This window comes from Pteronotus mesoamericanus, unplaced genomic scaffold, assembly GCF_021234165.1.
Source record: "Pteronotus mesoamericanus isolate MK-2021 breed Mesoamerican mustached bat unplaced genomic scaffold, CSHL_Meso_final contig_182, whole genome shotgun sequence".
NCBI classification, from domain to species: Eukaryota; Metazoa; Chordata; class Mammalia; order Chiroptera; family Mormoopidae; genus Pteronotus; species Pteronotus mesoamericanus.
In genome coordinates, this window is record NW_026555078.1 from 23,368,827 (window position 1) to 23,393,051 (window position 24,225).

Below are 24,225 nucleotides of genomic sequence, written 5' to 3' on the forward strand. Positions count from 1 at the left end.
TAGTGTAAAATATTTGTTGTTTACAACTTGGCTTTATTCATCATCATCATTTGGCATCTTATTTAGTAGGAGTTCAATATTTGTTTGCTTTATTCAGTATACGCTACAGCATAGTCAGTGTCTCCTGCTTTCACCATTTGAAAACTGCTCCTAAATTTTTATTAAAGGAGCCATGTGGAGAGAGTATATTTCATTTGTTGCATCTTCTATGATCAGCACAGAATTTTCCCATTTCTCATTTCTTTTCTAACATGATCAAAACATTTCTACTCACCTCAAACTTTCTCATTCATAGATGTTTGAAATTTGTTTTTTATGGCATCTAAAATAAGATTTTAGTTTTTTCCTCCTAAATTATCATCTATCTTTCCTCTAAATTTGCTTGTTAGTTTCTAGCTATGACTGGAAAGGGCAGACCAACTGCAGGTTTTCTACTGCTTTCTAATCTGTATTTTCACAATTCTTCAGGTCACAATACTGCAGTAAAATGTACTTATATCACATTTTAAATCTCCTTTATATCACTTAACCTTGCTAAGTCATCTTAAATATGCCTTCTTTCCAGGCTGAACCCTGTCAGAATGCATGACAATGTTCTTTTTTTAAATAACAAAGCCAACACAATGAATTTTTATATAATGATCAAGGATTTTTTTATTCATTAAGTTTCAGTATCATTACAGAAAATGTTATAGTACAGAGTTGTTTAACATTATTTTGTCTTTGCTCTTGATTTCCACATGAATGCTGGTAACACTAATATCTGTACAAGATCAGTCTTTGATTTTATTTTTTGTTCTGTACAATTTTAAATGTATTGGTTAAAAAGGCTGTCAGCACTTAAGGAAGCATTTTTCCCCCAGTTTGTTTGTTCAAATAAAAGGTATCCAGTTACTGCCCAAGAGTACTGTGCCACGAGGCTACTGGGGTGAGAAACCTCCCTGGCAGCTCTGGGAGGGATGGCTCTCCTTGAGGCAGGGCCGGGCCTCCCCAGTCACTCTCCTTTTGGCACTGTGCACATAAACACGAGATACATGGTAAAGAACAAGCAAAAGCTCTCTGTAAAGCGGTTATGAAGCATACTAAGAAGGGAAATCCAAGTGTTGCCTACGCTAGTATAAATAAGCAGACAGCCTTGATTTAAGAGCATAAGTAGTTGTTTAAAGATGAGAAAAACACAAGTTCTGCAGGCACCTACTGCTGTCTACTAAAAGCTATTGCTATCAGACCTAGCATTGAACACACAAAGCAATTTGCGAGAAAGGAAAAATTTGCTTTGATATAATCAGAATAGAGTTGTCTGTTAAGATTTATTTTTAGGTGTTTTTTCTTTAAAAGGTAATTAAATTCTTTTGAAATATAGTTCAAGATGTTGACTATACAGATCAACTTTTATCCAAATCAGAAAAACTAGCTGTGCCGTTGCATATTACAGGATACAGTCAATGATATGTGGACATGCATCAAAGCTTTCTCCCGCCGGTGACCATCATAGTCGCCCAATGACCATGACATCCACCACCTCGCCCTTGTGGAGCTCCACGTACTGCTCTGTCTTTGGAGGTAGCATCAACAATCCATTGGCGCTGCGCATGCTCATCAGACGGCTGCTCATCTGATTACCTAGAAAGAAATACTCTCATTACAGCAGCCCAAGCATCACAGTGGATACATCAAGAGCTCTTGCTGTTCTTTTCAAAGAACCCGTGAATAGAAGCAGGTCTTCACGAGGAAGAAAGATGATCAGACTTCCCAGTACCTTTCTCAGGTAGCCTTGCTGTTATATCCTACAACTTTCCTGATTACCTCTAAGAATAACATTAGAAATTAAAAATAATTAGAAATTATTTATTCTTTTGTTTATAAGAATAAAACCAGGATTTTATAGCATTATGCAAATACCAAAGAATTTCTCTTCAGGCTGAAATGTTGTGTGTGTCTGCAAAGAGAGGCTTCTTAAAACCTATTAAAATATGTTTCAGATTTGCATGCATTGCTTGCATTTTCTTGCTATCTGAATGTTGGTTCCTTGTCCTAGAAATCCAACATTAATTTGCAAAATCATCATGGGACTTGTGGCAACACGAGACACGAATCTCCGTATAAAATATATCGGCCTTCCTCATTGACCTGCTATAGTATTACTGTGTCCTGTGGGTGTGCGTGTGATGTCTGGCTGCTACAGAAAGCTTCAGAGGAAAACTTTAAAAGCAGACCATCGTTTTTTCATGCTCTATGCTCAGTATAATGCTCAATGTGATTAATGAAAAATGCATGTTAAAGATATTTAGGTTTTTCATTTTCTATCTTCATTTTTACTTGTTTTCAGTTTTCTGTAATATTTGCTTACTGTGTTGTCTTAGTGGTTATAGGATAAAATGCACAGCTGAAGCAGACGTAGTGCCAACAGAGGGTGACTTTTCACTTGTGTCATGCAGCGTTTGAAGGGACTGTGCATTTTAAAACAATCACAGTTCTGCTAGACCAGATTCCATTTCTATTATTGCTCTATGCGCCAAATCCCGAAGTGCATTGGCCTAGAATCTCTGAACACTGTGGACCCATTAGAAAACTATTCTGATTGTCACAAACTGTAGTGCCTGAAACATTCTTAAGCTGATTGTCTTAAAAAAAAAAAAAAAAGAAACCTCTCCAAAAACAAAACAGGAACAAATAATTATGGTCAAAATGTCTGTGATTCCTTGGAAATGCTGCTCTTTTTGTATTTTCCATCATTGTACTGCAGTTTGAACAAATGTGTATAGTTCAGAGGTCTTCATGTTCGCATTTCAATATTAGGTAATGACCTCATCTTTCAAGCTTGAATTTATTTTTAATTTTAATTTTATTTTATATAATGTGTACACAGTTCCCTGTTCTCTGCATTTAGAAATATAAACAATAAAAATCAGTTAATTCTGTAAGTGATTTTATAATTATGATATAACTCTATCCTATCCTTAAAACATTTAAAATAAACCCTTTATGTGCAAAAAAAAAAAACCCCTATTAAAATAATAATGATAATAATAGCAACAGCTACCATTCCTTTGGTAGTATTTACTAAGTGACAGACAAGGTGGTAGGCAATTCACTTAACCAGCTTATTTAATTCTCATTCTTACAAGACTCAAAAGATTTGAAGTAACTTGCTTAGGGTCCTACCGACTACTTGGTGGCTAATTTGAATTCAAGTGTCTGATTGCAAGACCCACGCACTTAGTCATGGTGTTAGTTGATATATACACTTGATAGGACTATTGTTTAAAGGGCAATGCAATTTTACTGAGTCACATAAAAGTTAGGTAAAATATGGTCAGAAAAGTTGGAGATAAAAGTTTCGAGTCTAGAGGAGTTAACTATGGGACTCAAAATACCAGTATTGATTTCTCACTCCTTAAATTTTACCAACATCTAGGGTATACTAGTGGCTATAGAGAATCACATAATTGGGCTTTAATCTCACATTTCAGGGTGGCATAGCCACAATCCCTCCTTTTCCTGCAACCAAAGTTATGCTCAGAACTTACTGGTTGAACAAATAGATAAAAATCTTTTGTAATTCCAGATTTGTATTTCAAATGCTTATCTAGAAAACATGGCTCCATGGAATAACAAAACCTTTATTATTATTATTTTACTATTGTTATCCTGTTATGCTATACTGTTCAGGAAAATTTAACTCATCTAATCTTCCAAAAAGGAAAATGTATAATAATTCCAAATTAGGTATAGCCAAGGAAGGAGGTTATATACAAGGTCTGCCCCCAAAAGTCCAGCCATTGTTAATAAAACGAGAATGGTTTGTGTGACATCAATGAAACCTGGCAGCCAAGGAGAGTGGACTGGAATGCGCATGTGTTAATGTCAACTTTACTGTACTGGTCAGTGTAGGTGGTAGATGCCATTGAGTGAGCATCTATACCGTGTGGCTGTCAGATTCAAAATGACTGAGCAAGTAGAGCAATGAATCTGCATCAGATTTTGTGTTAAGCTTGAACATTCCTCTGCACAGAAACTATCTGGATGATTCAGAAGCTCACAGCTATGGGCAACTGGTGATCGGCAGCTTCATCATGACAATGCTCCTGCTCGTGCATCACGTCTCATGCAGTTTTTTTGTGAAACATCAAATCACCGGGTGACTCAGACCCTCTACATCCCAGATTTGGTGCCCTGTGACTTCTGGCTTTTCCTAAAACTAAAAATCACCTTTGAAAAGGAAGAGATTTCAGACTGTCATTGAGATTCAGGAAAACATGACAGGGCAGCTGATGGCAACTGGGAGAACTGTGTGAGGTCCCAAGGTGCCTACTTTGAAGGAGACTGAGGTTTCATTTTCCTATGTACAATGTTTCTTGTATCTTGTTTCTTATCAATAAATATCTCTAGTTTTCATATTAGATGGCTGGATACCTTCTGCAGACCTCTTACATACATGTGTGTTTCAGCAGGATTGGTGCATGGACATACCTTCAGGTGTAAATGACTAACCTGTACTCTGTGCCCAAGGCAGTGGTTCTTGGTGATGCCAAGTTAGTATACATCGGTGGTATTCTGGGCGAGGATCCAGTTTTACATCACATGATAACTATGGAATAAAGAGGAAAATAAACCAAATTGGTCACTTGACCATTTCTTAAAACTACAGGGTGGTGGAGGTTGTGCAAAGAATACAATGGACATAGAAAACAGTGAATATCTGCTGTTTCCACCACTGCCACCTTATGTTCTTAATACAGAAAGTCCAGAGCTGCTCTGATGAAAAGAACCAAGAAGTTGGTTTTCATATTGGTGGTACAGGCAAGTGAAAAAGATAAGGTCTATTTTTGAAGTCTAATATTATGGGTTGTCAGGACAGATACCTCTGACCTATGAGTTCAAAAAATTTAACATTGAAAATAAAGGAGGCAGACCTAAACAAAAAAAACAAGATCTATATCCATTTATCTGTATGTCCATTTATCTGTCCATCCATATATACAGTAAATATTTTCCGAGGTGCTGTTCAGCTACCCCTTCATATACTTATCCTCAATATAAGAGAGCTACTTTCTTTCTCTCTTGAATATTTCCCTAATGTTTCAATACTGATACACAAGCTCATTAAGCTAACTAAAGGTAGTCATTACAACAAGTTTTGGTTTAGCCGCATCACTGGTAATAAAAGAATTCCTCTGAATGAGTCTTTGCTATGAAATTACATCTTTCATATTCTTCTAACATGGGTAAAGTCCTTCCTATCATACCAACTTCAGTTCACATACATGGCATAGAATGACCAATCAACCTTTAAACTCAAGCCATTGCTTTTTAAATGTTATTAAATTCACACTGAAATCTGATAAGTTAATATGATAATGTGTTAGTAGCAGGTCCTAAAAGGTATTCTTTCAACAAGTTTATACAGTATATAATTATGGACAATAACCCAAAGATTAGCTTAATATTAATGAAAATAAGACTTGTTCCAGTGCACAAGAATTAACATTTTTTATTAGCATAATAATCATTTAAGATACTCTCACTTAAAATGATCTGGAAAGGCTTTATTCAACTAACACAGATATTGCATAGATCAAATGTTACCATTAAAACTGGGAATTTTGATTCAAGTAAGTCTATCTCTGTTCCATATTGGTTACTATGTTTTTAAGCATTCTAATCATTCACTCTGACAATCCATGCTTTTCCTCTGGAATCCAGAATAAAATTTAATTCTAGGGTGTTTTCTTTGATTAAATCACACTCCACTCTTTCACTTAATCTTGCTTATGTTTATAGTCTATTTCCTATCTATTGGGGTTTAACTTGCCATTATCCCTTAATTATTCGGTGCTTACCTGAGGGCAAAAATCCCTTTCAATCTCTCTCTGTGTATGTGTGTGTATGTGCGTTCTCCAGTACTAACCTACAAAGGAGTATTCACATGGCTGTGTGACTTGCTAAATGTTTAAGCAAGGTTTTCCCCCTAACAGTGCACTGATTAGCTCATGGTAGTATAGCGGAACAGAAGTTCAAGTAAGATGATACCTGACACCTAGGTTCTACTTCCAGGTTTATTGCTAACTGGTGGCTGTACTAGCAAGTTATTTTGCTTTCCTATACAGGTTTGTTCATCTACAAAATGGGGTTGTTTGTTTTAAAGGAGGTATTTATATTACAGTAAATTAAGGAACAAGAATCAGTTGCATCAAATCGAAGTGAATTAAATTTTTTCATAGCTTCACAAACAGTTGTTCCTTTTCTAGCAAAAGATCCAACTGATTAGATTTTATGGTATTTCACTGAAATGAAGAATGCTTCATTAACCAATATGTTCAGTCATACTGACATCATAGTTCTGGTATATTAATTATACCACTTAAGCTTAAGAAAGCACCTATTCGCTGTGAGATTCAATGCTTGCAAGAATGATGTACTATGAGTAAACACAGACACAATTTTTGGTGAAAAAACATTGGAAGAGGTTGGTGTTTCACTTCTGATGACTTCTTCCCTTCATTCAAAATGGGCAGAGGGCTGTGGACTAGGACTGTTTCCTTTGCATATTTTCCTGGCACACAGTACTCATTCAAGGCATAAAATTGTATTACTTAGTGTAGTATTATATGACATGTTGTATATAAAAATGTCTAAGGGAAAGAATTAGGAAAATAAAGGTCAACGGAATCACAAGATAACACACAAACTGGGAACAAATATTTGTGAAAGGCTTTTCTGATAAAGGTCTATTATCTGAAACATACAAAGAATTCTTAAAACTCAATGATAAAAAGAACAACCTAATTAAAAATGGGCGAAAGACCTGAACAGATCCCTCACCAAAGAAGATCTATACAGGTAAGTAAGCATATGAGAAGGTGTTCGCCATCATATGTCATTAGGAAATTGCAAATTAAAACAACAAAGAGATATCATTACACATCTACCAGAAAGACCAAAATCCAAAACACTGGCCACACCAAACCCTGTGAAGGATGTGGAGGAACAGGAACTCTCATTCACTGCTGGCAGGAGTGCAAAATTGTATAGCCACTTTGGAGGACAGCTTGGCACTTTCTTACAAAATTAAACATACTTCCACCATACAGTCTAGTAACTGTGCTCCTTTATATTTACCCAATGAACTGAACATTTATGTTTACACAAAAACCTATATGTGAATGTTTATAGCAGCTTTATTCATACCTGCGAAAAGTTGGAAGCAACCAAGATGTCCTTCAGCAGGTGAATGGATAAATATGATATATCTAGACAAGGCATATTATTCAGCATGAAAAGAAATGAGCTACCATGCCATTAAAAGACATGAAGAAATCTTAAATTTATATTACTAAGTGAAAAAAGTCAATCTGAAAAGGCTAAATACTGTATGATTCCAAATATATCACATTCTAGAAGAGGCCAAACTAGGGAACAAGTAAAAAGATCAAGGGTTAGTGGGGAGGGAGGGATAAATAGGCAGACAGAGAAGGTTTTTAGGACAGTGAAACTATGCTGTATGATACTATAATGACAGATACATGTAATTATACATTTGTCAAGACCTATAGCATATAGAACACCAACATGAACCCTAATGTAAACTATGGACTTTGGGTGACAAAGTAGGTTTATCTATTGTAACAAATGTACCACTTTGGTGCAGGGTATCAATAGTAAGGGAGATTGTACGTGTGCGAGGACAGGAGGTATATGGGAACTCTCCACTTTCTATAATTTTGTTATAAACCTAAATGTGCTCCAAAACATAAAATTTTTAATTAGAAAAGCAGATATATTTTGTCCTTCCTTTTTTTCCCTTTGCCCATTTTATAGAGAAGTGAACTCAAAGAATTCTCACACAGAGTAAACAACTAATTGCAAATACAATGTAATCATATTGTCACAGAGCTTTTTATGTGGTATAAAAGGGCATGAAGAAGTAAGTTGTCAACCCTTCTTTGGTACGCTGAGAAAGGCTTACCAGGGGATGTGATGCCTGAGTCTTATGACTAAGGAATTTTCTAAGCTGAGAAAGGAGATGGTGGTGGTTAGGGGAGAACCTTCTAGGAAGGAGAATAAACACAGGCACAGGCAGGGCCTCTCCTGTCCACTGCAGAAGTAGTAATTAGCTTGATATGGTCACAGTGCAGAATGGGAAGCAGGTGAGCTGGAGAGGAAAACAGAGCTACAGATGGAGGGCCTTCTATGCTCACTTGAGCAGTTTGTATTTAACCCTGGGGTCATGGGAAGCACTGAAGGATTTTAATTTGTGATGCTGATATGATTGAAGTTAGAGAGAAGAAAGATTTAAGAGGAGGCAAGATTAGTAGAAGGGAAGCTGTTAAATATGCCAAGGGTTATAATGTTGGAGCCACCATTATAACTCTTTTATATATTTCTTATAAATATATAAGAGATGCTCTTTTTATATATAAATATATGAGATGCTCTTTATATATTTCTTATAAATTATGGACAGTTTTATCATTTTCAATATCTGTTTTTGATCCACAGGTCATAATATTCTCATATAACAAGCATTCCATAATCTCTTGTTGATCAATGACTGATTTTGTCACAATGAACAATCACATTTCTCTTGACAACTGCAAACACATTAGCAATTTTCAAACAATATAAACATTTTGTTGAAATGCTTTGCATTTTATTGTTTATAGGATCAGTCAGAATGCATTAATCAAGTTCTTATACCATGCTGGACACTAACGTTGAAGAGAAGAGGAAAGGTGGACAAATTAGAATAGTCTAGTGAGGTTCCAACATGCTTGTACCTAGGACATGCTGGCATGGTCCCATGGGAGATGAAAGTATTTTCCCCTTTCCTTCTCTTAATAAATGCTTGACATGAGGTGAGCTGTTACTACTAGAAGGGGTTACCTCCGATATGATTCTAGTGAAAACAGTTGAGAACAAGGGGCAGCACAGGGTGCTTTGATGGGATAATAAGGAAACACATGACAGGATGTCCTTTTGTGGAAACATTAGGTCAATGATTCTATTTGATGAATTGCTAGAATTATGTTTCTGATTGTCTATTAAAAATCAGAAGTATTTCAACGTTAACCATATCTGACCAAGGAAACAGGGAAAATGTTTATCCCAAACTGATGCTCTTTAGAATGTGTTGATATAAGAGGATGATGTTTTTTGTGCTCACCTTTTAATATAGTACAGCATTGCCCTACCCATAGGACAGCTACATCACAGTGCAGCAGTGGGAGTTCCTGACGCCAGCATTTAATATCCACCTTACTTTCCCAAAGCAGCAGGAACTCAAGAGAGGCTGTGACTGGAGCAAAGGTTTTGGAGAAGGGTAATAAGAGGTGTCTGTAAGCTGCATCTCCGATGGTCAAAAAACAGAGACAATAAGCTTTAACCATGTTTCACGTAAGTGAAGTGGATCATGTTTTAAAGTGGCAGTTAAGTCAGGAACAATGTGGGGTGATTTGGGAAGTTAAAACAAAAGAGGTAAGCAGCCAGGCATACTGATGACTCCTTCTGAGCCCCAGTGACACTGCTCTGTGGGGGAAAGGAGTCTATCTGATTCTTAGACCAGTTCTCAATTCCATGGGCTGACAGGAATGAGAAGCATCATGAGCGATGAATGTACTAAGCTTCAGTTTGTTTGCAGAGCACTATGTTCTCAGAACAAATCACTGCCACAATGTCAGTTTTAAAGAAGAGAGAGTGGATGTCAAAATGAGAAATAAAAAGATTCATGGTAGCTTTGGAAAGTCAAAGAGAAGTACTCTTTTTTTCCCTTGTAACTGTATGGGTTTTCCTTATTTCCTAAATTTGGCAAATATGAAAATAATGGGCAGATTCAGAATCACTAATTTAAATGTATAAATCTAAGTTTCATGGCTCTGGCCTTTTTGATTTGGTTGGAATAACTGATGGCTTTTTATCTTTTTTCCACTTAATTTAAAATAAGACTACCACTGTGATGATTGAAAAAAAAAAACTAAAGAAAATTTGATTTCAGAAATATCTAGTTGAACTTTTACTGAAATTTTAAGGAAAATATCTCCTTTATATACTAGTCTACAAATCTCAATATTTAGGAGGGCAATCTTAAAATATCTGAAGCTTAAATTTTCTTAACTTTTTTTATCCTATATATTCTCAGAGTAATATTTTATAAACATTTCCTTTTACTCTTTTATATTCTTCCTGTGAACCAATCACAGCATTCTGTCATATCTGAATTTATTAGGAGCTCTTGAAAAGTAATGGTTTGGATACTGGGAGAACTATATATTTATATTCAAGAGAAGAAATCGGACTCCTATCTTATACAATACGCAAAGATCAACTCAAAATGGATTAAAGACTCAAATTAAGACCTGAAATTGTAAAACTTCTAGAAGAAAACATAGGAGAAAATCTTCTTGACATTGGTCTTAAGAATGACTTATTGGATTTGACACCAAAAACACAGGCAACAAAACCAAAAATCACCAAGTATGACTATGTCAAACTAAAAAACTATACAGCCAAGGAAACAATTAATAGAGTGAAAAGGCAACCTGTGAAATGGGAGAAAATACTTGCAAACCACCCATCTGATAAGCAGTTAATATCTAAAATATATAAGAATCTTTTACAACTCAATATCAAAAACCAAATAACTAGATTAAAAATGGGTAAAGGACTTCAGTGGACATTTCTCCAAAAAAGATATGTAAATGGCCACCACATGTATGACAGAGTGCTCAATATCACTCATCATTAGAAAAATGCAGATCAATGCTATAATGAGATATCATCTCAAACCTGTTAGGATAGCAATTATTAAAAAAAAGAAAAACAAACCAAAAGACAATAAGTAATGATGAGGAGGTGGAGAAACTGGAGCTCTTATAAACTCCAGTTAGTGAGAATGTAGGGTGGTACAATCACTATGAAAAACAGCATATAGGCTCCTTGAAAAATTAAAAAAAGAGCTGCCATATGATCCAGCAATTCTACTTCTGGGTATATGTCAAAAAAAATTGAAATGAAAAAGATCTCTGTATCCCCATGTTCACTGCAGCATTATTCATGATAACCAAGATATAGAAATAACCCAGACGTACATCAGATGAATGGATAAGGAAAATGTGTATACATAAGATGAAATATTGTTCAGCTTTAAAAAAAATCAAGCCTCGCATTTCTGGCAACATACATTATGAACCTAGAATACATTATTCTATGTGAAATAAGTTAGTCACAAGAAGACAAATATTGTATGATTCTGCTTACATGTGGTATCTAAAATAGTCAACCTCATAGAAGCAGAGACTAGAATGTTGGTTGCCAGGGCCTAAGGGGAAAAGGAAATGGAAAATCTCTGCCCAATGAATATAAAGTTTTTATACAAGGTGAATAAGTTCTAGAGACTTGCTGTATAACATATAGGTAATAATATGATATTGTATACTTTAAAATGTTAAGAGGATAGTTGTCATGTTAAATGTTCTTACCATGAAATAAACAAACCAAACCAGTAAGAACACGAGGAAGCTTTCGAGGTGATAGATATGTTTAGTGACTTGGTGGTAATGGTATCATGGATGTATGCATATGTCCAAACACATGAAAATGTATAAATTAAATATGTGTAATTTTTATATATAAATTTTACCTCAGTAAAGCTTAAAAAAGCCATGGATTTGTATTATAGTTTATATTTCCAATAAACCTGTTCATTAGTTATACAGTGCGTGTTATATAATTAGTTGTGTAGTAGAAAACCAAATTGTAGTTAGTGGCAGTAGAGACGGGGACTCTAATTTCCAAGTAACTTTTATACCGTACGTGTAATTCCTCAGCCATACTAGTCCTTTTTGAAACAAGATGGTCATCCTTTCCTTGTGAGTCACTAGAGTCTCTTTCTAGTCCTTTGTCTTTTTCTTAAAATTTATCAGCGAGGTTACGGAAAAAGCAAGCAGGTAAATGGCTGTCCTCTGTGAGTTTATATATGCCCCTCCTTCTACATAGGTTTAGTGGTATGTTAGTGCCCGCCACATCTATTGACCACTTGTCAATACATCTCCACTCCCACATGGACCTCTTGCTGGAGAAAATTATTCATGTTAGAACTCATGGAGTAATGTGGGAAGGGAAAGGAAAGGGACCTTTCCTTTCTGTTTTCAAAACTACTATAAAATTCTAGATATTTCTGGATCTAGATCATATCCTTATTTGTTACTAGGCTTCGACTTCAGTTCCTGGTCATTAGAAAACATTACCCTGGCTTTGATGATGGTTGGCCGAGGATCCAAGATGCCCTGCATCTTTCTCAGTGCAGGCACAACAAAGAGATTGCAGGTGACCACGGCTGACACAGGATTCCCTGAAAGTCAACCAAGCAGTTATTTATAGTATATACATAAAAAATTACCAAATAATTATGATTGTCTACACCTTCAGGTATCATAGAGAGAAAGGTAGCTACTTGTCTTTCTCTTCTAAATCACCCTGAACCCAAAAGGATGCAGAATAGAACTATAGTCAACCAAATGCCACAGAATGTACAACCCTGGGTTTAGCAGTGAAACTTCTGATGTCAAGAAGTTGTTTAACATCATTTATTTCTTTTCTGGAGCTATACATACATTTAGCCATTACTAATCTTGGTAAGTTTAAAGCAGTTTCTACCTGCTATTTAAAAAATTTCCATAGTAATATGTGCTCAGTATAAAAATATTAGAATACAGGATAAGCATAAATAAATTTATCCACAACCCCTCCTACCTAGATATTTCTTTAAATTTAAAAAATAAACCTAAGTGATTTAAAATGGGAAGGACTTGAAGATAAATACTACATGGACTAAATTGTGTTATTTTTCCTCCCATTCAGTTGTTGATGTCTTAACCCCCGATGTGACTTCTTTTGGAGATAGGACCTTTATAGAGGTAATGAAAATTAAATGAGGTCATAAGGCTGAGGCCCTAATTTAACAGAATTGGTGCCCTTATAAAAAGAGAAAGATCAGGAGTGTATGTGCACAGAGAAAAGGCCATGTGAGGGCATAGTGAGAAGGCAGCCTTCTGTAAGCCAGGAAGAAAAACTTCAATAGAAACGAACTTTGCCGCATATGGCTTGTAGATTCCCAGTTTCTAAAACTGTGAGGAAATAAATTTCTGTAATCTGTGATCCAGTCGTCTGGTCTGTGACACTCTGTTATGGCAGCCTGAGCAGACTAATACAACGCTAAGTTCTTGTAGAGTTATAAAAAATTTTTGAGAAATTCAACTGAACCTCTCCAACAAGAAATCAGGGGATGTCATGTGCTTTAAAGAGAGGAAAGGGAGGTTATGAAATAAATGACTGGGAAAGAATAACAGATTTAGTTTCTTGTGTGGTATGTTAACTAACCAAGCTATGTGACATAGTAAGTTCCAAACCTTTTTGAGTTTTAAATTAACTTGTTCACAAAATGAAAAGTTAAACTATATGATTCTCAATATCCTTTCTGGTTCTAAAATTCGAGTTTTATTAATACTTTTATACAGTTGTATGTGAATATGTATGCATGTACAGGGGATAGGTGGTGGGCTATTAGATTTTTTGCTTCCCTTGACCTGGCTATGTGATGCTAATTGTATCATCAAAGTAAAAGGCAATGGTGAGTTTAGCCTATTATTAGCTAAAACCATACCTTTAATTTTCTTCTGCCTACAAAAGTAGTTAAGAATAGAGTTTTTTAAGTTGTAAAACGTAATGAACGATACTTATTATTTCAACAGAAAAATGAGTTGTCCAACAAATTAGCAGACTTTTTAAAAAAGATTTTATTTATTTTTAGACAGAGGGGAAGGGAGGGAGAAAGACAGGGAGAGAAACATCAATATGTGGTCACCGCTTGTGCATCCTCTACTGGGGATCTGGCCTGCAACCCAGGCCTGTGCCCTGACTGAGAATCGAACCAGCAACCCTTTGGTTTCCAGGCTGGTGCTCAATCCACTGAGTCACACCAGCTAGGGTAAATAGCAGACTCTTAATAAGAATTGATTGCTTTTCTCTTACCTGAAAATACAAATAGATGGAAATTTTTGGGAAAAAACCCCTGCTACTGTTCATTTAACAATGATTACAGAATTCCTGTAATTGCTATTGCTTTAAAAAATTACTCTATAAAAATAGGACTGGAAGGACTGATATAAAAAACTGGAAATATTGGTTATTTCAGGGGGTAGGGGTTTATGAATAAAATTTCTTAATGCTTATCAGTATTTTCTAATGTTTTCACAGTGAACATGTGTTATGCAGTAATTTTAAGAAATTATGAAAATAGCAAGTAGATACACAAAACTTTTAAACTGCATTAAAACTTACCAAGCTTAGTAATGGCTTTAAATACATGGCCTTTGGGACAGCAGAAATACAAATTGTGAATTTTAAAATCCTTGTAAAAGGAACCTCTGCTGGTTCTACAATCTGAAAAATCTGTTGCTGCCCTCTTTTGGTTTATTCAGGCTGAACAGAGAGAATTTAAAATTAAAGTATCAATTTGAATATAGATTATTTAAAAAAAACTCCTTTGGTAGATAAACAATACATCCCTGGTAATGGTGAATTAGGCCCCCCCCTCTAACAGTTTTTTTTTTTTTACACTGATGGTCTACAGTGTCTTCTAGGCAAATTAAAGCTATAAAGAGGGTCATTTTTTTATATATATAATGGTTTTTAGACTACCTAAGGATACATTAAAGGCCCTGAAGAGTTCTTTACTACAGATAAATTTTGAAGACTACTTTACTTACATGCTCTCCCTCTTAAAATTTCCTATATGATAGAAATCTAATCTCTTTTATGCTTATACATTGGGGCTTTAAAAATGATTCTAAAGTCCTACATTTTGCTGTTTAATATCTTTTCTTTAGATTTCTAGTTTGGGACTTATTTTTTGTTCTCACATTTGCATGGGTTATTCAAGGCCCTTTTGGCCCTTAAGCACAATACCTCAAGTTGTGCGACGTGATTAGGCTGCTAACTTTGACCACTTTCCTATAGAGAAAAGCAGGTGCCCCAGAAAGATCCAGGGACAGCTTCCACTTGGAATGTGCCCTGAAAGACACTATCTAATCTGACCTTCAGACCAACCCTGTGAAATAGATATTAGCCCCATTTTATAGATGAAGAAACACCTTCAGGGAGGTTAAGTGAGTTTTCCAGGTAAGCAAAGCTGGGACTTGAGCCCAGGTCTTTCAGATCCACGTTGAGTGCTCTGACAGGATACTGGTCACCTGGGATTCAAAACAATTTTGGTCTTTTTTTTTTCCCCACAAAAAGCAAAATAAACTATTTCAATTATTCTTACCTGGTAGTGCAAAAATTATTTTTCTTACACCATCAATATCCAAAGTTGCAAATGTCGTTGGCAGTCTAGAGAAAAAAAGAGGTGGTTAGTGACTGCCAGGTAGTATGACGAATAAATTCAGTACTCCAGTTTTCTTGTTATGTGGATTTCCATACAGAAAGCTTAGCATATAAAAATACTTTTCTGTTGATTATTTAAATATTTATACCCCACAATGTTTCAAGAGCATTTAAACTAATTTGTTTTTAGCACACTTTGAGCATTTAAATTAATTTGTTTTTAAGAGCATTTAAATTTAAATTAATTTGTTTTTAGTATCTACTGTCTCTAAGTAACCAAACTTCCTTGTTTCCTGTAGCTTACTTTTTTCCCTTCCTGCCAGTGTCATGCATGAGTATACCAAGTCTTGCAGTTTCTCCACCCGTCTAGCTAATGATGTCTATATTATTGTTGCTGGAAATTCAAAACAATCATTCTTATTATAAGAAGCCTACTTAGTAATACATGCCTATCCGATAACTGCCTATTGCTCAAGATGAGTATTTCTCAACCCTTTAAAACGGTACTCGGCAATAAACATAAAAGTCTCCCTCCTATGAAGGGAGTGTTTTGAAATGTCAAAATAAATAACATACCATAACTAGAACAAAATTAAAGCAATAGCAATTTAAAAAACTTCTTGAATTATGCTTCCTCAAGATTCTGGTAGGAATCCTTAGCAGGAAGGGTGTGGAGAGGAGTGAGTGTGAGAGGCATGGTGGAGGTGGGCAGTTAAGAATAGTGATTTTTTTCCTATTGATTACTCTTTATATAGAATTTCAGCTACAATTGTCATTATATTCATGAAACTTGAGTAATGCAGAATCCTTAGGGAATGTTGAAATTTCCATTCAGTTGAAAAATTATCCTTTTAAGAATCCCAATTAATTTTATTTTTACTGTTTTTGTAGGTTGGTATTTCAAAAATGGGTCACTCACTCATTATCTCTAGTAATAATATTTTTTGATTATTTATAGCCATCATTATGAACTTATTCTACTCTCCTTTTCACTTATAAACAATAACCCCACACCACATACTGCTGTGTTTCTATTCTGAATTTTATTTTTTTACTAGTGTTTTTCTTTGGCTCCTCTTAATGCTAGACTGTCATCATCTCAAACCTCAAAGCTTGCTTTAGAATTTTTACTGCCAGAGAGTAGTAATAATAGTTATATTGTTGCAATATAATACTAATAGCAACAATAAAAGTCACTATCTTAAAAGAAACATTCATGCATTGCATCCATTATGTCATTTAATTTTCTCAGCAATCTCATGAGGGGACAATTATCATCCCATTTTATAGATGAGGAAATTAAGGCTCAGAGAGATTATGCAATTTGCCCCAAATCACTTAGCTACTAAATGGGGAAACAAAGATTTGAACCAACGTTTGTCTAACTGTATGGCTCATAATTCGATGAGGCTCTCCTCTCATAGGGTATGCTGTATAGGGACTTTGTAACATCTATTTTTGGCTACTCTGAGGGCTTTTGCTTACTTTTTGATTCTTTGCTATATTTTAGAGAAATGAGATTAGATTGTCATATTGATTTATCTATAGGCTACTTGGCAATGATTGTTACTGTGTGATGAAAATAATTTCCAAGGTACATTTTTAAAACAGCTATGTTCACTGTAGATGGCCCATAAAAATTGTGATTGGTAGGTCTGGTTGATAATACTGCAGATGCCTTTTTTGAGTATCTCTGTGTCTAAAATGAAAGAGGTTAATTACATTCTGAATGCACAGTATGTGGGAAGAGCAAGGCTAAATTGTTCTTGAGCTTTTATATTTGTTCTTGTTCTCCTAAGCAGCAATTACATTTAAAATCTTATCTTTAGACAAGCATAAAATTCTGGCCAGGTAAAGGAAGCCCATTAAACCTTCTAAAACACTTTATTATAGCAAACTAACACACATAATACGAGTGAGGAGGGAATGTGTAACACTTTCTTTCTACTGTACTTAAAGCCAATTTAAATAATCTTTTGCACCTTGCAGACAGGTACTGTAATTTCCCTAAAGGCATTCATTTAAAAAAGATTCCATTAGAAGAAAACATTCTGTTATCATGCATTGCTATCACAAGTATTCTACTGCGAGACTGCAAAGTTGATTTTTTTTTTTAACCTCTGGGAAGCCATTTCCTTGGAACTCAACACTCATTGTTCAATCCTCCTCTTGAGATGTGACCATAGCATAATTTATACAGAGGCTTTAGTCACAGAGGGTTATGACTTTAAATGAGTAGAATAAGTGTTAGGATCTGATGAACTCCTAAAGTTGAGGCAAGTGATGAATAAAAGACTAAAAATAAAAAGAGTACTAAATTTATAAATTATAGGTGCTAAGATTAATTTAAATGATATATATTACACAATAATTCTCTTCTAGCAGCGAGGGCAAGTAGTATCAGCTTCTGTCTCACTGCAAAGGGGATAATGAATTTAATTTTAGGGGTTAATGAGAAGCATATTGACATGGTTTCAGGATGTCCTCTGTATTCTAATCAAATTAGTATTGCTTTTAGAGACAGGAAAATAAAAAAAGCCTGTGTACCCATATCATAGCAATAATTGCTTAAGACAAAATATTCTTAATAACAATGATCCAAATCTAATAATTTCAATAATAAAAGAACATTGTCAATGGCAGCCATATTGGGGAAACTACAGAAATAAAACACCAAGAATTCTAAATTCCATCAAGTTGTGAAGAAAGCTTTAGGGATAATCTTAACCTCATACTTAAATGGCAAAATCATGGAGGTAAAGCCTGATTTCTGTCCTAGAACTGACGTGAGTAAGTAATACGTCAGGGAGATTTATGAGGGCGAGCTTCACACTTAAGAAAGGCTTCTGGAATATGCTAATAGTTCCCATAGCTCAAAACAACGGGTAAATCTCACCTCCTCTCTCTTCTAGGGCTCATGCGAGCACCCGGCAGAGTATAATTCTGAACTGAAGCATCACTACTGCCATCCCTGACAGCATGGAGGAGTGATGAAACGCCCACCTACACACACACCGAGCCTTTGAATAGGGAATGAAGGTGGTCTGAATAACTAAACTATTGCTTAAAGACATGGACACAAAGATTTCATCAACACTAATGCCTGGCATTCTTTGAGGACTTAAAATTGATTACAGAACCTCCCTCAGTCATTCCTTAAAAAGTTATTAGTTTTTAGGAGATGTGCAAGATCTTAGTATGTGGTTATTTTTCTTTCCTCCTGGGAGGCAGTAAGCAGCAGTATGAAATCCTACTTAGGAAGTATTCATGAAAAGGAAAAAAAGTTGAATCTGAATCTAATCAAGGCTATAGACCTAATTTCCAGCCTATAGAATAGCCTGGAGAGAGTGGAACAAATTAAACACTGCCACAAGGAAACAACTAGCTAAATCCATTTGTTTAGGACAAATGATTCAGTTTCTTCAACAAGCCAATGGCATGACAAAAAGAGGAGGGGGCAGTAAGTATTCTTTAACAGCTAAATACCATGAGTGAACTACCCTGAATTCTAATTCAAACAAAAGAATTATAAGAAGGCATTCTTTTTCTTGACACACAGAAGAATTTTGAATATGATCAGGGCATTAGATATTAAGGTATTATATATTTTGTTAGGTGAGGTAATACCCTTATGATTACATAGAACTGCTGTTTTTGCTGTTATTATTTGAGATGTATACAAAAATGGGATTTCTAGAATTTTCTTTAAAATAATCCAGCCCTCTGTCCCCACAAAAAGCTGAGGGATGAGGCTGATAAAATAATTATGAAAAAATGTTGATAGTTACAGAAGCTGGGTGATGGGTTCATGGAGGTTCATTGTACTCCTTCCTTTTGTATATGTTTCAGAATTTTCATATCAAAAATGTTTTTAAAGAGAGACAAAGAATCTGTATAGAGAGAGAGAGAAAAAAAGAGAAAGAGGGAACCGGACATGGGACGTAAAGAGAAAAAGGTCTGGAAACTTGTTTTGCTTTGTTTATATCAAACTGAGTGATTCATAAGGAAGATAATTCCCCTTTCAGACAGGAGCTACACTTGTGCAAAGAATTCTAATACTATAATATTTCTTTTATTAGAATATATAATCCATAATAGAATATATAAAAAGAAAGCATTTAAAGCTTTGTTAGTCGAAGCAAGCCAAACCAACCCCATATATGAGAGAATAAGGTTATTTTCATACCCTGGTTTCATAAAAACCCTGCCAAAATGGATCTGTGCATGAAGATCGATGTCCAGCACCTGCTTGAGATAGTCCTGCAAATATGAAAAATAATCACTTTACTTTCACACATTCCAATACCAGACTTTCAAAACTTTAAATGAAGACAAAATGAATTTATAAGATTAAAATAAAAAACCATCTTATTTTAGTGAAGTTGAATTGCTTAAGAGAAATATTCCCTCATTCTTCAGTCCTTCATTTAGTCATTCAACATATATTTATTGAGCACTTGTTGTATGCTGAGTACCAATCTAGGTACAGGGGATACAGCCTTGAACAAAAGAGACAATGTTCCTGTCCTCATAGAAAGTACATGCTAGTAGGAGTACTTAGATAACAAACCAAATAAGTACATTAACCTATAAACCATTACTTGATAGGTTATTGTCTCTTTTTGTTTCCTCACAAAGAATTTTTTTGTACTGCATTTTTTCCATTACCATTTAGCTCCCTTATACCCTCTTCCACCTCTCTCTTTTAAGACAGAATTTTATGCCTGAGAAAGGTTGTTAACAAATATGGCTTAAGAAATTGTTCCTGGGCAGGAAAGCCACATGTCTGTATCCTACACTAATCTGCTTAATGGATTTAAAATAATGTACATTCCTTCAGGAGCAACTTGGACAGTTACCTACAGATTGTCACTTCTTATTAAACCAACAAAAATTAAAAATAGGATGGTGGTCTAAACAGAAAGCAAAGGGAGTTTAGTTGTTAGCACAATCGCTAACAAAAACAAACCACCTTAAGTTATGACCAGCCCAAAGTGAACTGACAGAACCTGATCTTTGGAAATGAAAGGCAACACTGCCCTGCAGTAGGTTTTCCAGACAGAAAGTAAAAAAAGCTGCGGTCTTTAAAACTTCTCAACCTCTTGATCCACTGCTGAGTTTCTTGTTCACTACTCCAAGAGTTAGTCTAGTAATCTAGTAAAATTTTAAATATTTCACAAGCTATGGGAAACCATATATGTATATTTTAAGATTTTATTTAATTTTAGAGAGAGGGGAAGGGAGGGAGAAAGAGAGGGAGAGAAACATCAGTGTGTAGTTGCCTCTCATGCAACCCCCACTAGGGGCCTGGCCCACAACCCAGGCATGTGCCCTGACTGGGAATTGAATCAGTGACCCTTGGGTTCGCAGGCTGGCACTCAACCCATTGAGCCACACCAGCTAGGGCGGGACACTTTATTTTTAATACTGGTTCCCTTCTTTCTATCTGCACAGCTCAGCCAACATCATCTCACCTGGATTACTGAAATAGATCTCTCTGTCAGCAGTACTACTCTCCTCCAACTCATCCCCTGCCCCCACAGTAGTTAGAGGTATCTTCTGAAAACAATTCTCATCAAGTCACTACATAGTACTTCAAGAACTTTCTGGTTTCCAGGAAAAGTCTCATTTTTTTAAAAAAATTATTTATTTATTTATTTTTAGAGAGAGGAAAGAGGGAGAGAAACATCAATGTGTGGCTGCATTTTGCGGGCCCCCTATTGGGGACCTGGCCTGCAACCCAGTCATGTGCCCTACACTGGGAATCAAACTGGCGACCATTTGGTTTGTAGGCTGACACTCAACCCACTGAGCCACACCAGCTAGGGATCATCTTTTTAATACTGTATCTGTGATTCATGTATTTTCTAGCTCTTTTGCCAATCATTGCTCTTATCAGGTGATCTTCCCACCCAGTCCCATTCCTCGATCAATCAATCAATCAATCAATCAATTTCATTACCTCTCTCCCTCCTAGCAAGACTATACAGCTTTCAGTTTTAAAGCTTTTTTGTCTCATGTCTTTGAAAATATTCTTCCTTCGGTCTGGAATACTTCTTATACCATCCTCTTTCCTCCACTCTACTCTTATCTCAGTCTTAGTTATCTTCTCAACCTCCCCTGAATTTCTGGGGCTGGATGAGGGATTACTTATTTATTTATTTATTTATTTATTTATTTTTGAGGCTATCTTATTAGATACAATACATTTAGAAATGTTGTATTTTCCTGATGAACTGATCTGTTTAAATATATGAAATGTTCCTCCTAATATCTAATAATCATTTTTACCTTAATTTTCTCTGATATCAAAATAGCCTCACCAAATACCTTTCATTGTATTTTTTCCCTAATCTTTTACTTTTCAATTAGCTGTGCTCTTAAATTAAAGGTGTGCTTATAAGTATCATATAAGTCATTGTTTATTTAAATCCAGAATGTCAATTTTTAATTGAAGGATTTAGTCCACCTACATTTAATATAATTACTGCTATATTTGGGTTTAAAACTATCATCCTACTATTTTTCCCTATTTTTCACTTCTGTTTTTATTTCCTTTTTTCTTCTTTCATTCCTTCTTTTGGATTCACCAGTTTTTTATTGTTATTTTAATTTCTTTCTCTTTTATTAGCTTGTCAGTTACAGAGTCTTTTATTATTATTTTAGATTACAACATGCATTATTGACTAATCACACTCTACCATAATTTGGAATTTTTATCATTTCCCAGACAACATAAGAAATTTAAAACATGTTAACTCCACTTATTCCTCTCTGTTTTTTGTGCTGTAATATACCATACATTCTATATATATCTTAAATATTAAATATATCTTTTCTACATATACAGTACAGGTGACATATACTTAATATTTATATTTAATATATATTTTTATATATTTTAAACTTCACAAGGCACTATTACTTTATACAATCAATACTCACTTACATTTAATTACATATTAACTCTTTTTTTTCTTTTGCTCTTCAGTCTTATCTGATTTTCCATGCTTCCATAATCTGTCTGCCTAAAAAACTTGTTTTAGTTTGAGTCTGCTCAGTGTTTGTTTGACTAAAAATGTTTTTATTTTAATTTTTTGAAGGAAATTTTTGCTGGATACCTAGTTCCACACAGGCAGTTATTTCCTTTCAACACTTTATAAATGCCATTACAGTGTTTTCTGAGTTCTATCCTTTCTGTTTCAATCATTTCTGTTAGTTTTATTGTTGGTTCTTTGAAGTAAATGTTTCCTTTGGTAAGATTTTCTCTTTGTCCTTGACTTTCAGTAGTTTTGTTATAATTAATTAAGTATGGTTTCTTTGTACTTATCCTGCTTGAGATTAGCAGAGTTCCCTGAATTTCTGACTTGATATGTCTTACTGGTTTTGGAAAACTCTCTGCCAATATCTCCTATATGTTGCTTCTGCTTACTCTCTCACCTGTCCTTCTGGGACTCCAATTATACCTTTGTTAGACCTTTTACCACATCTCATATGTCTTTCATGCTTTTTTTCATCCCTTTTCTAAAATTTTCATTGAATTATTATGAGTAGATTCTAGTTTTCAAGTGAAATTCTTCACTTTGTCATTTCATTAAACATACCAATTACAGTGTTTTAAAGTCCATCATTTTTAAGGGTTTTTCTATATTCTTTTTCTTTCTTAGTTTTTAGTCATTTTGGCTGGCAATTTAAAAAACTGAAGTCCAAACATTATGTATGGGGAAAAAAAAACCAAAGAGGCTCTGGATGATGATATATTCTTCCAGACAGGGTTCAATTTCTTCTGGCAGTTAGTTAAGGTAAACAAACTAAGGTCACCCTTGACCTAATCAGCAATCCAGATAATCCGAGGAAGGATTTCAGTCTTGGTGAAAGTTTGTCCTTATTCCTAGAGCACAGCCCTCAAGGGTTTAAACTGAAAGCCTGAGATATTTGTCAAGGCCCCTCCTCCATGGCAGGCTCTGAATCCCTAAGACTGTTAAAAATTCTGTTTATTTTATTAATTTCTCAGCTAATCTTTTATGCTTGGCTTCTTGGCCTTCTGTACCATTATACTTTCCCTGTCTCCCTGACTTAGGAATTAGCGGTAGGTTGGTCAAAAAGTTCATTTAGTTTTTTTCTGTAAGATGGCTCTAGTAGTGCTTAGTTGGCTTTAACTTCATATGAAACAATTTTGTTAGATTGTATTGTGACAGCTTCATATCAGTATACATTAAAAAAAGAATCGAAATTGGTGAACTTTTGTGTAGCCATTTTAATATTGAAGAGGGAAGAAAATACACAACGTTTTTGGCCTATTGTCCTCTATTATTTCAAGAAAGGTAAAAATGCAACTGAAATGCAAAAAAGATTTGTGCAGTGTATGGAGAAGGTGCTGTGACTGATCAAATGTGTCAAAAGTGGTTTGCGATGTTTCTTGGCACTATTGACATTTTGGTCAAATAATTCTTTGCTCTGGGGCTCTCTTATGCATTGGACAATGTTTAGCAGCACTCTGGCCTCTACCCACCAGAAGAAGCCTATAGCAGGAGACTGCTGACATACTCAAAATATCTAAATCAATAAAGATATTGGTGAAAGTGAAAAATGTGTCTTTTACTTTACAGAAAAAACTAAATGGTCCTTTTGGCCAACCCAATAAATGCTTTGAAGAAAAATGTGGTGAAGAATCTCAGTTTTAATTCTCTACGGTTAATTTTTTTGGGATATCTTTTCCTTTCCTTTTCCTTTAAAAAATTAAAAAAATTATTTATTTTTAAAGATTTTATTCATTTATTTTTAGAGAGAGGGGAAGGGAGACAGAGAGGGATAGAAACATCGACATGAAAGAGAAACATCAGT

General features: G+C 35.0%; 1 protein-coding gene across 6 annotated transcripts in view; it reads right to left on the minus strand.

The window, feature by feature from the left end:
- Nucleotides 1-649: 649 nt before the first annotated feature.
- GPHN (gephyrin) overlaps nucleotides 650-24,225 on the minus strand; it is a 439,737-nt gene continuing 416,161 nt past the window's right edge. For all 6 annotated transcript variants that reach the window (XM_054567416.1, XM_054567420.1, XM_054567421.1 and 3 more), the window contains 5 exons: nucleotides 19,568-19,641; nucleotides 15,323-15,387; nucleotides 12,246-12,349; nucleotides 4,495-4,591; nucleotides 650-1,623 (listed from right to left, as the gene is read on the minus strand). In XM_054567416.1, coding sequence (XP_054423391.1) covers nucleotides 1,490-1,623; nucleotides 4,495-4,591; nucleotides 12,246-12,349; nucleotides 15,323-15,387; nucleotides 19,568-19,641 — 474 coding nt within the window. In that variant the 3' untranslated portion in view covers nucleotides 650-1,489. The remainder of the gene's footprint in view (nucleotides 1,624-4,494; nucleotides 4,592-12,245; nucleotides 12,350-15,322; nucleotides 15,388-19,567; nucleotides 19,642-24,225) is intronic.